The sequence below is a fragment of the Balaenoptera physalus genome (assembly GCF_965194825.1).
Source record: "Balaenoptera physalus genome assembly, chromosome: 17".
Taxonomy (NCBI): domain Eukaryota; kingdom Metazoa; phylum Chordata; class Mammalia; order Artiodactyla; family Balaenopteridae; genus Balaenoptera; species Balaenoptera physalus.
In genome coordinates this window covers 12661932-12678224 of record NC_138895.1, presented here as the reverse complement: position 1 = coordinate 12678224, position 16293 = coordinate 12661932, and the positions used below count along the sequence as shown (strand labels likewise).

Here is a 16293-nt window from a genome sequence, read left to right as displayed (position 1 = left end):
TAACAATACTCTATGGGAGAGCCCCTCACAGTCTCTTGACAATATTATTAACCCACAAAGTTAAACATTCTGTTTTCTTTGATTCCTATGAGGATATATTATTATGCAGTTGATACTTGGTGTTTTCATTCACAAAACTTCTGAAATGTTAAAATTCAAATGCTCATAGAATTGTATGCCGTTAAAAAGTATTGATGCTTAAGTTGCTGGCCAAGCACATTGGTTAAGCTTATGATCTTGAAGAAATCAAGAATTCACTTGGAAGTTTCTTTAATAATCTTCAGGGTATGCATTTTCTATCTTACTCTGCACTGCCTTGGCAGTGTGTTCCTTCACAAACTGAAGATGTCGGTGGGAATTTTATGAGCCAAGATGTACTGCACTCAACATGCAAGCTTGTTCCGCCAGTGATCTGTCTTGCCAATGATTGATACCTTCTTTTAAATGCTACATACTACTGGGAGTTGAATCATATGTGATTGTTTCAGCCTGAAAGGCTATGCAGAAAAGGCATTTTCATTTTTATTTGTGGGGATTTTTTGGTATGTTTTAATGGGAAAACTCTTTATCCTCTCGAATTCTTAGTGAACAAATAGGACAATAGGATAATTTACTAGATGACCCAGAAGATACACATTGTGACAAGTTAATATATTTACAGTTAATATATTGAAAAAGAAATGTTTTACAATAGTAAAATGGTCTGTAAGTCTATTAATGTGGGTTATTGGATGACTTTGTTTTTATTTGCTAAAAGATTTACATTTCATAGACAGATGAAGTATTTTGGTGAATTGTATGATTATCCAAAAAAAGGTGCCCCATGCCTGTCATCTCTCACGAGGCAGATCAGAAGCTATCGGTTCTCTGAGTTGTTGGATACTTAGGGACGTGCTTTACTGTTTTCGGGCTTCATAGTATTCAGAAAAATATTGCTTAGCATGCTTCCGTGATGTGAAAGGGTTCATGTAACTTTCAAAGTACCTTTCTAACAATAGCCAATATTTTAGTTTGATTTCTTTTAACAGTTATATATATTCTTTGTAAAAAAGAAAAATGATCCATAATCCTATTTCCTCAAGATAACCATTATAGAATTTTCCTTCTAGTCTTCTTACGCATATGTTTAATTTATGATCGTATTGTGCACTGTTTTTGACATTGCTTTTGTTACTTAATATTCTTTATAAACATTTCCCCATATCATTTTCTATTCTTCTAAAATATTATTTTAATAGATATTTTATTCTTTGAGTACTAAACTTCAGTTAACCATTCCCAAACTGTTGGGAATTTAGGTTGTTCCTAAATGTTTCAGTTATAAATAACTTTTAGGTGAATATCCTTATAAGGATGTTCTTTGATCATATCATGATTATTTCTTTAGGCTACATTTCTAGAAGTAACATCAGTGGGGCAAAGGGTATAAACATTTTCCAAGCTCTGGGCAGATTTTGTTCAGTTGCTTCTTAGAAAGGTGGTACCCATCTATGCTCCTCTCAGCAGCAGAATTTGAGGGTGAACATTTCATTGCGCTCCCCTAGCAAAGGCCAATTCTTAATTCTCCGTGTTCACTGGTTTTCAAGTTTAAGGCAACATACCAATAAACTTCTGACCAAAAGACTAATTCTGGCTATTGACAAATATTCTAATCCCCTTCTTTTTGAGAGAGATTAGGAGAAAAAAAATCCTGCGTTTGACGTTTTAAAAACCCATGACACATGATGAAGATGTGGAGAAATCAGAACCCTCATCCACTGTTGGTGGGAATGTAAAATGGTGCAGCCGCTGTGGAAGACAGCCTGGCAGTGCCTCAGAATTTAAACAGAGTTACCATATGACCCAGCAATTCCACTCCTAGGTATATACTCAAGAGAAATAAAAACATATGTCCACCAGGTAAACTTGTACATGATTATTCAAGCAGCAATATTCATAGTAGCCAAAAAAGTGGACACAACACAAATGTCCATCATCTGATGAATGAATAAATCAAATGTGGTATATCGGTGCAATGGAAAATTGCTTGGCAATAAAAAGGAAAGAAGTACTAATATGTGCATGGGATGAACCATGGAAACATGATGCTAAGTGAAAGAAGCCAGGCACAAAAGATCACATATGATATGATTCCATTTATATGAAATGTCTGGAATTTGCAAATCCATAGAGACAGAAAGTAGATTAGTAGTAGTTTAAGACCTGGGGGTATAGGAGGATTGGTGGGCGACAGCTAAGGGGGACAGGATTTCTTTTTAAGGTGATAAAATGTTCTAAATTGATTGTGGTAATGGTAGCACAACTTTGTGAATATACTAAAAACCACTGAAAGTTTTAAATGGGTGAATTATATAGTATGTGAATAATAGCTCAAAAAAGCTGTTACCAAAAAGAAAAAAATCTATGACCCGATAAACTGCATTTGAATTAAGAAAATATTATGGGACACTAAGTTAAATATCTTCTTTCTATAGCATATTTAAAATCTTACCACATGTCCTAAATTATAAACATTTAAAAAATTTAAGGGCAATAGCTTAGGTGAAGAAATAAAATCTCAAATTTGCTCACCACAGATGAACACCAGCATTTCCAAAGCCAATGCCAGCAAAAGCACTTGCCAAGTGCATATTAGACCTCGCTTCAAGATCATCAGGATTTCTGACAGCCCTGTGGATGATATAAATACCTAACAATAACACATCTACATTGGCATTTCCTAGTGAATAAAGAGCCGCCTTAGGGAAAGATCTGGAAAAAAAAGAAATGCTACTCGATAGGAAGAAAAATTAGGCAAGTTATTCAGTTGACACCTTGTCTTCTAGATGAAAACCAAAGGGAAACATATTTTCTCGTCAACAGTTTGAGCAAAGGCATAATAAATATGCTGTCAGGCTGCTCATGTGATAAAAGTGCCAGGGGAAGAAAGCACTGACCCTTGGACTATGAAATCTGCTCAAGAAAAGTGCCCTGAGACTCATTCTTCTTCTTCACTTGTCAATGACCTTGACTGGGGCTGTGAGTGGACTCAGAGTAAACACATATTCAGAAGGCACAGGGCCCAGGCTGGTTTGCTGAAGTGAGTTCCTGTCGCCTGGGGCTACTTACTGGCCAAATGAGCCGCCCAGACATCTTTCTCTCTGTGACACCACCCAAAATCGGACCCACTGGAGACCTCTTTTGGTATCTGTGGAAATCGCACATGTTATTTTAATACTTATTACTGTGGAAGAAGTGGGATGTTACTGTAGGACAAGCCTTTACTTGCTCCATCCCTCCTCAGTGCCACTTTGGAAAAGCAAATTCTCAAAGGCCCCTTTCAGATGCAGCTCAGCCTTCCTGCTCCTGGGCTTGGAAACCCTGTCCCAGGGAGGAACCCTGAGACAGCCAAGGGCACCCCTTCCCACGTGACTTTTTGTGATCCTGCCTGGGGTAAGGGTTCTTGCTATGAAATACAAGTGCCACAGCCTTTTTCCTCCTTTCATCTGGAATAGTTAGGCACTTGTGTCTCTTTCCAAAACCCAGTGTTCGTTCCTTATTCCCAAATACCAAGGTGAGATAGCAGGTGATGGAGCTTCAGCCTCTCTTCTGTCCATTTCGCCCCCTCACCTCCCACAGCTGCCATGCCAAGCCTTGTGTCCCCGTCAGACAGCTGGCTGGCCATCATCTGCATCTGCTTCTACCCAGACAAATCCTCCCTGCTGGGCTCCGAGCTGGAGAGAGGTCTGTGTCCCTCCCCTACCTCTACTACAAAATGCTGTCCTAGGCCCCTCTCCCTCCAGGCCGGAGGAGGCACCGCGCTCACATCTAGTCCTAACCTGCCCTGTTCTTGCCCTCCGTTGTGTATAAATACAAAGGGCAGTTCGACTTTGCACAAGTCTTAATGTCTCAGGGATCAGTTTTCATCTCTAAGTATATCTTTGCTCTCTCTCAAGAGTCTATTATGGCTATTTCATGCATAAATCTTTCCAAACCTTTTAGGAATCTTTTTAGGAAGGCTTTCATATCTCCCAGGACAGACGTCTCTACACATTTATTTCTTAAATTGAGTTCATGTGCGTTTGCTCATGGGTCGACCCCGTGTGCCTCTGGACAGGGCCTGATGGGGCAGGGCCAACATCTGTCTCGTGGTTCTCATTTCTGCCCTTGGTAGCCAGATCTCAAAGGACATCTCCCCTCCCCCAGGTTTGGTTTTGAGGCTTTGATGAATAAACCTTCTACCTGCATCCTTCATAAATTAGGGGCTCCTATGTTGTCCCCTCATGATCTTTGCCTTTTCAGATCAAAGGATCCAGTTTTCATCTGTCCTCATGGGGCTCCCTCCAGAGGTTGCTGGTCTCTGGTGCTTCTGTATGTACAGTGACTGATTTTTTTGGTGAGCAGGCTTGCTCAGGACATTTCAGGATCTGGTGCGCCACATTTCACGTGAAGGTGGAAAGTGGTTTTTCTGTTCTGTTTCCGTCCCCTCTGGGCGACATACCTCTTCAGATACTTAGCAACGATCCTCAGTGCGTGGACTGCCCAAATGTCACTGATGGGGTTGCTGCCCTGGTAGGCTGGCCGAGTGATGGGATTTGCAGGGCAGGGGCTCCGCATGTGGTACGGGAGGGCAGTGTAGGACTCCAGGGCATGACTAACAAGGAATATTTAAAATACACAGTTGAAAGCATCCTTTTCCTCCTTTGCTCCATTCAGATCACAAACTGTCTCAGAACGCTCGGTACTCACTCCCCTGTGGATACGCTTTGTAGTGCTGATAATCACAACTCATCTCACTAATCAGCCTCTTGTCCGCGACAGTCATTGCTTATTATAGAAATTAACACAGTGAAGTTGACATTAACAGCACTACAGTGTTTTTGACCAGTATGTATAAGATTACATATGGTTCCTTTCTAGTGCCAGTACATCTTTATTATGTTGAATTTTTAAACATTTAAGTCATGAAGAAAAGCACTGAATCTGAAAAATGACTTCCTTCTAAAGTATATTTACCATTTATACCTTGCATTGATCAAACACCATATTACCCATCCAAGAAGGGTCATAGTTACACTAGCCTCCTATAAGAGTACAGTGCAGTGGGTCGGCCCCCCAGATGTAAATTCTGGCACCAGACTTTCCCACTGTGGGCCTGGGGGGAGTCACCATCCTCCCTGTGATTCTAAGATGGGGATAAATCATAAATCATAAATCTTTCTTCATGGTGCTGCTGTGAAAATTAAGTTCACATATGTAAAGTACCAGCACTTTATAAAACTTACCATTCACCATTATTATTAATTCTTGGCCTGAACAAAAAATCTAATTCTTTCTTCTTACATGGCCTAAATTCAGGGTTGGCTGTTTTAAGAATAAAGCATCAGAGCTTCCTTTACCTACTGGCCTGCCACGAATTCTAGCTAATCGACTGCAGAAGATAAGAATAAACACAATCATCTAGATCAACGATTTGTTGGGAACACAGTATAACATGAACTACTTTGTGCATGAGGTATAGTTTTCAGTCTTAGAATGGAGAATTTACTCTCTTCTGCATGTGTGAAGCAGATAACATCTTTTGAACAAAGTATTAGAACTTCAAAAAGAATTAGTTGGTGGACAAAAGCTATGGGTTTGTGGTGCTAAACAGGAAATCTGGGCAAGGCAAGAAGGTGTCCACGTGGGGTGGACGGGGTGGTGATGAGTCCACCAAGGTGCAGTGTTAAACCTCTGCCCTGCTGTGCATCTTGATTCTGGGCGCAAGATCAGATCTGTCTTTAAGGGGCATATTCACTGAGCTGAGCTCACAGAAACTATGTGTAAAACCTGGAAGTCTGATTATCTATTTATAACAAGAAATATAACTGCTGAGGGGGACAGACACCTGAGTCTTCTAGGCATCCATTCTCTCTGTCGGCAAGTCTATGGATGCCCAATTATGGTCAGAAAGCCCATGGAGCCCTAACGAGGGGAACTGCCTCTAAGGTTGAATACATGGGTATGTCCATCTTCAGAACAGGCTACTGGGCCTCAGGGGCAAACTCCTCGGGCCACGTGCGCTCTCCCGTGGTCAGTCCTTGGAAGGGCCACTGCCATCACTCTCCTTTCTTCTGAGCCCACTCCCCGCTTTTATTGACAGCAGAGTCTTTGGGTCTGTGAGTCATTCATTTAAACATGACTGCTTTAGTCTGTTATATGTTTATTATGCAGTTCACAGCTAGGGAGGGTAATCTTATTTCCAAGTTATTCGAGGACAACTCTTCAGAGTACTGACAACATTGACCAGGATGGAATTGGACACTGTTTTCTCCAGTCTCTTGGCGGGCAGTGTAATGCAGTAAGAAAAGCAGACCATGGACTTGGGTAGACCTGGATGTGAATCCTAACTCTGCTGCCTCCTGCTTGTGTGAACTTCACTTGACAGTTGTTAATTGAGTACCGATGATGTGACAGTCCCTGTGCCAAGGGGCAGGGATGGAGAAGCGCATAAGATGGTCCTGTCCTTGCCAAGCCCGCAGTGCAGTGAGGGAGACTGGCGTGTGAAGAGCGGTGTCTCCAAAGCAATGCACAGGCCCCCAGTGGGTAAGAGCAAAGGACAGAGTGGCTCTTAAGGAGAGGGGAGGGGAGGGTCGGGTCAGCAAAGCCTCCATCAATGACAGAATGCTCCAGTGGAAAGTGAAAGAAGAGTTCTCCAAGCAGATAAAGCGCTCAGCACTGGGGACATTCCAGGGGCTTTGGCTTTCAGACAGTAGGTGTGGAAAGGCAATGACAGATTTGTAAGGTAGAGGGTGTGTGTGTGTGTGTGTGTGTGTGTGTGTGTGTGTGTGTGTGTATAAATGCCCGTGTGTTTGCGCGGTGGTCATATTGCCTTCTGGAAGCTTGTTGAGGCCAGCATGGAGGACAGACAGAAGGACTGTGGGATGGAAGCAGGGAGACTGATAAGCAGATTGGATTACCATCCAGGCAAGAGCTGGGGCAGGCCTGAGCTGAGGCGGGAGCAGATGGGAGAGGTTCGGTCAGACAAGAGAGGGGCCCTGTGGCTGGGTGTGGGCACGAGGTGAGGGAGAAGTCCATGCTGAGTCCTGCTGCGCAGTAAGGTGAGGGACCCAGGAGGAGAAGCTGTGAGGGGTGGGGGGATTGAGAGAACTGTCAGATTTCATCAACTTCAAGATGCCATGCTTTATAAGATGCACCATTAAAAAAAAATGTACCACTGAGGAAGAAAACCATACTGCCATGCCACAGATATACAGATATGCCTTGATTTCAGAGATGTTAAAATGAGAAGAAATGTGCATGTGCAAAGGGGTGGAATAGGGTCTTTTGGACCAGGTGAATGTAAAGCACCCGTGGGTCCCCGTGATGCCGCTGGAACGCAGGGCCCAGAGCTCGGGAGCGAGGCCTGTGGCAGAAACACTGATGAGGGAGCCATCAGCACATGGCAGATGAAGCCAGGGGAGCACGTAGTGTGACTCTGGGTGAGCTGCTCAACATCTCCAGCCTAGTTTTCTTTTCTGTGTGGCACAGAGCTGTGGTGAAGTGATGATGCGTGTGAAGTGCCGACAAGCGAGCCCTTCCAGCTCCGGCAGTGGGCGCTCTCGCCCCTGCTGTGTGCCTGAGGCTGCAGCCCTGGCATCCCCTGGTTAGCGCAGCAGAGGCAGTGCTGTGGGTCTGAGATGCTGCCTGCCAGCTGCCGCTGCTCCTCTCCCTGTGTCCCCGTGGCTGCAGCTGTGGCTGGGCCGGTCCATCCCAAACAGCAGGTTTGTGGCTCACCTCGGACCTCACCTCATCTTTACAGCTTTAGCTTTGTCGCTCAGGAAGGGGGATAATGACAGCCAAAGCCAGCGCTGTTGTGGAGCACAGTGAATGAGTGCTTAACAAGTGCTTTCAGCAGTAAAATACTGTCCGTCAACCGAGTCCCGAAAGAGCCCCTGCAGGTGGCACGGGTACCTACCAAAGCACATCGAAGCCACTGTTGGCGATCACCCGCTCAGGCATGTACAGGGTGTGCAGAGGATCAATCAGGCCCAGTGTGGGTTTGATGGCTCGCGAAGCAATACCTAAGGCAGGGATTTTCAACAGAGGCTATAGGTACGGACACAATTTTTAAAAAATTAAATAACTTTAGGGTAACAAATTATCCTAAAAAAATTAAAATATGAGATAAGATTTCATTCTCATATAGGGAGGCAGCAAGGAGCAGTAGAAAGAGATCTGGAGTCAGAAACCAGGTTTTTTGGTGCAGCTGAAGCTCCTTGCAGTTTACAAGAGCCACTATATGCATCTCTTCCCAACTCCAGATTGAGTGACGTCATTTGCTATGGCAGAGTAGTTACACCACGCAGACACTCCAAATCGGGGCTTATTTACTCATTAAATTCTAGAGAGCTGGTTTACTAGCAAACCACTGGTTTGGGTCCTTGCTCTGTGATTTGCTGCATGTCTTTGGTACGTGCCTGGGCCTTTCTGAGTTCTCTGTAAGATTAGACTCTAATAACACAGGTCCTCCATCCCTCCCAGAGCTGTTGTAAGGATCACATTAGATAATATGATGGGAAAGTCTTTAAAAAAATTTAAGTGTTGGTTACTATTATTATTATCTTTAACAATGTCAAAGGATAATGTAATTTAAAAAGAGAAGTTACCATAAATGTGCAGTTCAATGCCAATTTATTCCACTACAAAGGCCTGGAAGAAGGATATTGAACCAGACTCAAGGAGAGGGACATTTCCCCCACATTAGCTGAGAGTCAGAGAAGAAGACAGGATAAAGATGACAAAGAAGGTAGAAAGCAGAATAGTGGTTACTTGGGAATGGGGCTGGAGGGATTGACTGGGAAGGAGCATGAGGGAACTCTCTGGAGAAGTGGGAATGTTTTGTATCTTGATTGGGGTGGTGGGTACATGTGGTATATATTTGTCAAAACTCATCAGACTAGACTCTTAAAATGTATACATTTTATTATATAAAAATTACACCTCAATGAAATTGAGTTAGAATGTAAAAAAGATGTCTAAGAAAGGGAATAACCATTTATCACTGATATATAGTCACTAACTTGGGCAGAAGAATGGCCAATCAAGATTCATGGCATTTCAATAAGCTTTTGTAGGTAATTCTCAAAAACAAGTTTATTAGACTGCTTCATATTTTTTATATGTATGTGGGAAAAGAAAGAAAATGTGTCTATGTACATACCCTTTCCTTAACTCTGTAACTCCTTGAATTTTAAATATTAGGGTTAAAGAAAAGGGGGTGGAGTTAGTTGAAAGGTAAGAGAGAGAATTAAAAAAAATTTTTTATGGGTAAAGTTCTTACCAGTTTTTACTTTCAAGTGTTCATAGTCAAAAATGGCAACTCCAGTAGTTTCACTCCCAGTTCCTGAGGTAGTTGGGACTTGAACAAAAAAAATGTCAATTTTAATAAAGCATCTAAATAAAGGTCAGTGGAGATAATTAAGTCTTAGGAAATAAGGAGCAAGGTTAGAGGAGAAAGCTTTGCTGCCCTTGTTTGCTCACCTGATGTCTGTATTTGTATTAACATGCATGTATGCTTCACGTGTATGACTGTGTCTACATTAACATGTGAGTAACAGGTCTGATGCCTGTGTTGGCATTAACATGCCGGCATCCGTGTTTAACATATGTGTGTGATGGCAGTGTCTGCATCAATATGCATACATGTTTAGCATGTATGATGTCTGTGTCTGCATTAACATGCATGTAAACCTAACATGTATGCGCACTTGATATGTATGCATGATGCCTGTATCTGTTAGCATGTATGTTTGATGTCCATATTGGCACTAACATGTATGTATGCCTAATATGTATGCATGATGCCCATGCCTGTATTACACACACGTGTGCTGAATGTGTATGTGTGATGTATGTGTGATGTCTGTTTCTGTATTAACAGGGAGCCTCGGGCTCCTCTAGCGTCAGAGCTTAAGCAGCTGCAGTTGGGAATTCAAAAGCAGGCCTCTCGGCATCTCTGGGAAGAAAACTCGTATTTGCCGTCTCTAAAAGACATCTTTATTCCCTCTTGGCAGCAAGAACAGTAACACTCTGCCTTTGCCGGACTCTGCGGTTTTGTAGTTCTGTCAAGTTTCTAAACTTTACTAATCACCCCTCTGTGTGATGCCGACACAGTTTCACCAGAGGGTTCCATTTGCCAGACATCAATTATGCTGCTCCCTGCTGATCACTCATTCACGTCAAAGCAGTTCATCTGCTGTCGACTCACTCCTGCCCCATCACAGGGCCTGTTCACAGTGGGAGTAGGAGAGCGGGAGGAGAGAGGACAAGACTTTAAACTGATATTTTCCTGGGGTTGGGGGTGGTGGGATGAAATGGGAGGTTGGGATTGACATGTATACACTAATGTGTATAAAATAGATAACTAATAAGAACCTGCGGTATAAAAATAAATTAATTAAATTTTTTAAAAAAACTGATATTTTCCAGCTAGTGCATTTTAGCTGTAAGACTTTAGACAGTGATATGCTGACAGCCATAAATTGGGAGGGAAGACAAGACAGAAAGATCCCAAGGTCTGTGTGGAACAGACAAGCGATCCTAATTTGGATGTGCGTGTCTGTGCCCTGGGCAGCCACAGAGCGGGTGTCGCCCAGAGTGACGAGGCCACGCTGGCCACATGTCCCAGGGCAGAGACAAAGCCCCAGGTCAGCTGAGGAGCCATTAGGTGGAAGAAAGGGTTGAGTCAACATCAGAAAAATAAAAGGGAACGTTCCCCTTAAACTCCACAGTGGCTGGTAAAGTGGGACAAAACTGAGAGGGGCTCAGAAGACAAACCTGCCCACAGGAGGAGCTAATAATCTATAGACGATGACCTTCCCTTCTCTTCCACATAGTGACTTCATAGCTTAACTCTGCAAACTTTCCTACTACTGACCCAAATTTTCTCTGTCTGTGCAATAATGAAAATCAGAATTTTAAACATGAATGAATTGCCCTCTGTTTCGATCTCCAAACAAGGTACTATATGGAAATGAAGAAATCAGGAAACTTTGGAAAACATACACCCAAAAATTACTGGCTTGTGTCTTTCCTGAGGCCTTTTGCCAGTTGCAAAATAAAAGAGACAAACAGTCTTTACCTGCAATCAGAGGCTTAAGAGGCGCAGTCACAGGCTTTCCCTTCCCGATGGGGGCATTGACGTAGTCCAGGAAATCAGAGTCAGGGCTGGATGCATACAGATTAGCGGCTTTGCAGGTGTCTATGGTGGAGCCGCCACCTACGGCCACGTAGGCATCAAAAGCTCCCCTTCTGGCAAATTCAATAGCTTCCATGAAGCTTGGAGAAGGGAAAATAAAGGCCATATGTCGGGTTTTTCAGAAATAAATTGCTGAGCCATTAAATAAGGCCTGGGGCAAGTTTCAATCAACACTGGTATGTGTTGGCTTCTGCTTAAAGTAAATTTAACGACAATCAAAGAATACCTTCTATCAGTTGGTTCCACCCTCACATTATCATAAACCTTAAAGTTTACGCCATTCTTCACGAAGGAATCCATCACTGTCTGTACAGGAGGGAGTTGGGAGAGGTTCTTGTCTGTCATCAAACAAACATTTTTAGCACCCATGTTTTGTAGGTCCTACAATAACAAAAATAATGTATAAGTTAGGTTTGATTACACTAGAAATGTAATAGATACTTCTGGCAAACTTAACATTGAGTCCAAAACAAAAGACTCAACTGCTGTCAACTTGTACTTGTTTTAAAATATACAGGGACTTCCCTGGTGGCGCAGTGGATAAGACTCCGCACTCCCAATGCAGGGGGCCTGGGTTCGATCCCTGGTTAGGGAACTAGATCCCACATGCATGCTGCAACTAAGAGTTCGCATGCCACAACTAAGGAGCCCGTATGCTGCAACTAAGACCCGGCACAACCAAATAAATAAATAAATATGTTTTTTGAAAAGCCTAAATAAAATAAAGTAAAATAAAATAAATGTAAGATTTATAGTAGAAGACTGTAGAAATCTTAAATACTTGCCATGCCCACTTCCTTTGTAACTCCTGCTCCATATCTAATATTTGAAACAGCCATCTGAAAATTAAAAAAAGATTTAGGTGATGGGTGTTTAGAGAGTTGGTCATTTCATTTCTAAAACCCTGAAATGGTTCCCCATTGTCTAGAGAATAAAGTATGTATTCCCCAGCATGGCCTTCTAGGTCATCGCATCTGGCCTCACACTCATCATACTTCTTTAAGCAAACGTTGGCTCCAGTCACACTGGAATTATGTATTTTTTCCCAAATATATCGTAATCTCTCAATTGTTCCCTCAGCTTGAAATGCTTGCCTCTTCTTGCCTCCACACGTAAATGAACAAATACCTTCTTATTTTCCAATATAAATATTGTTATCTTTGTGTATTTTTAGTGCCTTCATTCACTCCTCCAACCATTCATCTATCCAACCACCCTTGCATGCGTGTATCCATCCATCCATCCATCCTCCCATCCAACCAACACTACTGAGTATCTGCTATGTTCCAGGCATGTGCTAGGCTCTGGTAACACAACTATGAACAAGAGAAACATGGCCTCATAAAGTTTACAGCTGAGAGAAGAGCTTTTATACCAATGCATGATGGGTCGCTTTTGGCCTGAAGACATGTTTTGTTTGATCGATGTTATGTTTAAATTTCTTCTTCTCTTTTTTTTTTTCTTGGTTTCGATAATAACTCTTATTATCTAATTAAAAATAAAAAGCAATGTGACCATCTGGATTTCTATCTCTCTTGAATAAGCGGGCAGCACCGGGCTGCATTCCAGTGTGGCTGCAATCACAGGGGGCTGAGGGCAGGCTGCCCCCCTTGAGATGGGCCTGTGCTCTTAGCAAACTCAGCACCATCCTCCCCCAGCCTGCTCCTGGAATGACTGTCAGGCCTCTGGTCACATTTTAATTTATGACCCCTGAACTAGGAGGAGACAGGGATTTATACAAATAATTATGTAATTACAGTATGATAAAAATTCATCGGAATTAACTGTTCCGTTATTCTTGCTTCAACCGATTATTTGAACCTCTTTTGGGGTTGTTATAATTACAAAACTAAAGAAGATTTATCATACAACATATAAGTTGGAGAGTTCGTAGAACTGGGAATTTGCTCTATTTTAATGGCTGTACAGAAAACAGTATTCTGCACATTACTTGTGTTATCAGAAGATTTATATTCCATTATCCTGACAAAGTACTTTGCTGAATAGGTGCTGATCAAATAATAAGGTTAGGGAACATCTATTAATAACAGAATTCAAATGAGATAATAATGCATTAGCAAAATACTCTGATTGTATTTTTTTCAAGTCATTCATAAAAGAAAGAATGAATGATTAAATCTACCTCAAAGGCATAATCTGTTGTTTTCCCAGAAGGTGAAAGTCCAGGAGCTAGAAATGTAAAAATTAGCATCAGAGTAGGTCTCAAAAACAGAGCAAAAATATTGTCATTTGATAGTGAATTGGATTTTCAGCAGTGAATCTAAACATTTCCCTTGAAGCCTTACCTAAAATACATTTTTCAGGTTTCATTGTTGCCTATTAGATTAAAATTAAAACCTGAATTTTAAGAGAATGTAATGCTAGCTTGATGCAGATCGTGTGAAAATAAAGTTACTTAAAATCTTTTCTCCGTTGAAATTAAAATATACTTTTGAAAACATAATGTGTAAAAATCCACTAGAAAAAAATCCTCTAGACTCAATTCAATTATTATTAGAGAACAACTATTAGTAAATTCATTAATTAGAGTCCTGCTTACATTTCTTATAGCAACTGTGATAATTTATTTAAATTAAGATTTTCTCTATGGGGGGTACTTATCACAGTGAGATATTTATATTTCTCAAGCTTATACATGTAAACTATTTAGTTTTCTTTGGGAAATTTAAAAATTTTTATAAACTGATATTTCTTTACAAAATATCAGGTTATGGCAAAAATGATTTTGTTATATTGGAACAATAAGAGGGCTCTACTTAGTGGGTTTTATCTTTGTTTTCATCTACTTATTTTTATCAGTCTTGACCAGTCATAAGATTGAAAAAAGTCTACAGAACAATTTTTACTACCATTTTTTTTTTTTTTTTTTAACAAGACAAAGAGACCGCAACGGGACCAAAATCTACCTTTGGCAAGGGTATCCTTAATCATAATCCAAATTTCTTTGATCTCAACAGGCTTTAAAGAAATAATCTATTACTCCTGTTACTAAAATTTAGGAAAAGACATAAATTGGATCCTAGAAAACACTGAAATTATCTTTCTGTAAATTACTAATTTTATAGCCCCAAATAGGAAAATTACTGATTCTTTGTTGAAACCAATTAAGAATTGCAGAAAATCAGCTGAAGACAAAATTCTGCATGTGTCCATGAGGGCCTGGAAGGCACGGCATGCTTCTGCTTAGTGGATGGCTGTTAATGACTGGGGTGGGGTGGGGTTCCTTGGCTGGTCCTGAAGGATGAGTCACTCTCTGGGCAGGAAAAAGCCCTCAGTTAGTTACTCTATCTGTTCTAATCCCAGCAGGCTTCTTTGTGAGTTTCTGCTTAGGATCCTGTGTGGGCAGGCCCCTCCCTTCCATCCCTTACCACTGTTTAGATTTGACCTTTTCTCCTAAGAGGTGAAATCTGTTTTTGTGTCAGTGTAATTCATGTGACATTCTGAGGACACGTTGAAGCTACAGTGAGCTGCCCACTGCTCTGTGGACAATGGAGCTGGTAAGAATTAAGATGTTTGTAGGAACTGAAAACTCTTGTCATTTTTAATTATTAAGAAATAGAGTGTTATTTAAAAAATTGATCCAAACAAATTTTTTCCTTCTGGGAACCACATTGTTCTTCAGACTCTTTTTTGGGGATGTATTAGAACCTTTCAAAGATTTCATCTTGATTAATTCTGTTTGATGAACTCAGACAACCCTAAAATCCTATTTGTGTCACCACTTTTAGCTTTGGCAAATAATTCTGTTTAAAAGAGAAAGACACTGTAAATAGCATTAAATATATATTTGAGCCAAAAACATAATCAGTAGCATACATTCAGCTGAGATAGTATAATTAGAACTACATACTACCAATTTCAAGTGAAAATTTTCACCAGTCTTCCTATCACATGCCTTGATTCTCTTACTTTACACTTTGCCCAAACGTCTTGCCAACAGTGGAAACTGAAATTGTGGCTAAACACAAAATGTACTATTACCTTGGGAGTAAGTATGAGAATGACTTGGGCACTGGCATCTAGGGAAACGAAAAGAAAGAGTAGCGTGAAACCAGAAAACCAGAATATAAGAAGCCTTAAAGTAACACACGTTGCATTCTGGTCTTAAGAGGCTATCAAAGTAGTAGCTACAGCAAACACCCCACGATAGAAAAAGCCAGAAATCACCATGGACAAAAAAGTTGACTCGGAGTCTTTCCAGCATTGTAGGATCGTTCTTCCACGAATTATTGAAGCTATAGTTAAATGACTGCGGGGAGCTGGGATGAGCGCTCTGGGGCTACAGGAAGGTTTAAGGAAGGGTCCCCCGCCCCCGTCCCCACCGGCAGGCCAGGCGAGGCCCCGGGGCGGGCGCTGGACTCCCTCCGGCATCGCCCGAGGGCCTCTCCGGCCAGGCACCCGAGGCCTCGCTGCGCGCTCTCCCAAAAGACTTCTGTCCGCTTCCCGGCTTCATCGGGTTTATTCCCGTCGGCCGCTGCCGCCTCGGGACCTACATGTACGCAGCAACTCGAAAACCCATTCTGGCGACTCCGGGGGACCTGAGGAACCGGCGCGGAGAGCGATAGGACTGAGACCTTGGCTTTTTGCTGGCTGTCCACTGGAGACTGCCCTCCGTTCCTAGATGGCACCTGGGATTCATGGGCCAGCAAGGCCACTTACTTCATCAAGTCAGCAAGGAGAGTCTCCAGAGCGAACCTGCTAGCAAGATGGAATCTCATACAACGCAAGGCATACACAGAGGAAGATCGTGTGAAGGCACAGAGAGAAGACGGCCATCTACAAGCCAAGGAGAGAGACCTCAGAAGAAACCAACCCCGCTGACACCTTGATCTCAGACTTCTAGCTTCCGGATTTGTGGAAAAATAAATTTCTATTGTTTAAGCCCCCCCAAAAAGATGGGGTCTCAGCTCTTCCTAGGTTGGGAGCTTTGGCCAAATTGACCCAGTGTTAACTACGCGCACCTCATCCCCCCCATCCTTCTCCCCCGGAGCTTTCCGTGTTATTTTCCCATTGTCTTCAGGGTGTTTCGTTTTTCTTCCAACAGGCTTTGGGCC

At 42.1% G+C, this 16293-nt stretch overlaps 1 protein-coding gene across 10 annotated transcripts in view; it reads right to left on the bottom strand.

The window, feature by feature from the left end:
• The window catches only part of ADHFE1 (alcohol dehydrogenase iron containing 1), a 42409-nt gene that overhangs the window by 20015 nt on the left and 6101 nt on the right, over positions 1-16293 (bottom strand). For 6 of the 10 annotated variants that reach the window (XM_082433676.1, XM_082433669.1, XM_082433673.1 and 3 more), the window contains exons 2-11: positions 15899-16015; positions 15221-15258; positions 13362-13408; positions 12004-12057; positions 11445-11599; positions 11102-11298; positions 9302-9379; positions 7937-8042; positions 4481-4633; positions 2572-2670 (exon numbers count right to left, since the gene is read on the bottom strand). In XM_082433676.1, the coding sequence (XP_082289802.1) occupies positions 2572-2670; positions 4481-4633; positions 7937-8042; positions 9302-9379; positions 11102-11298; positions 11445-11599; positions 12004-12057; positions 13362-13408; positions 15221-15258; positions 15899-16015 (1044 nt within the window). The remainder of the gene's footprint in view (positions 1-2571; positions 2671-4480; positions 4634-7936; positions 8043-9301; positions 9380-11101; positions 11299-11444; positions 11600-12003; positions 12058-13361; positions 13409-15220; positions 15259-15898; positions 16016-16293) is intronic. The other 4 variants (XM_082433670.1, XM_082433672.1, XM_082433668.1 and 1 more) reach the window with 4 other exon arrangements.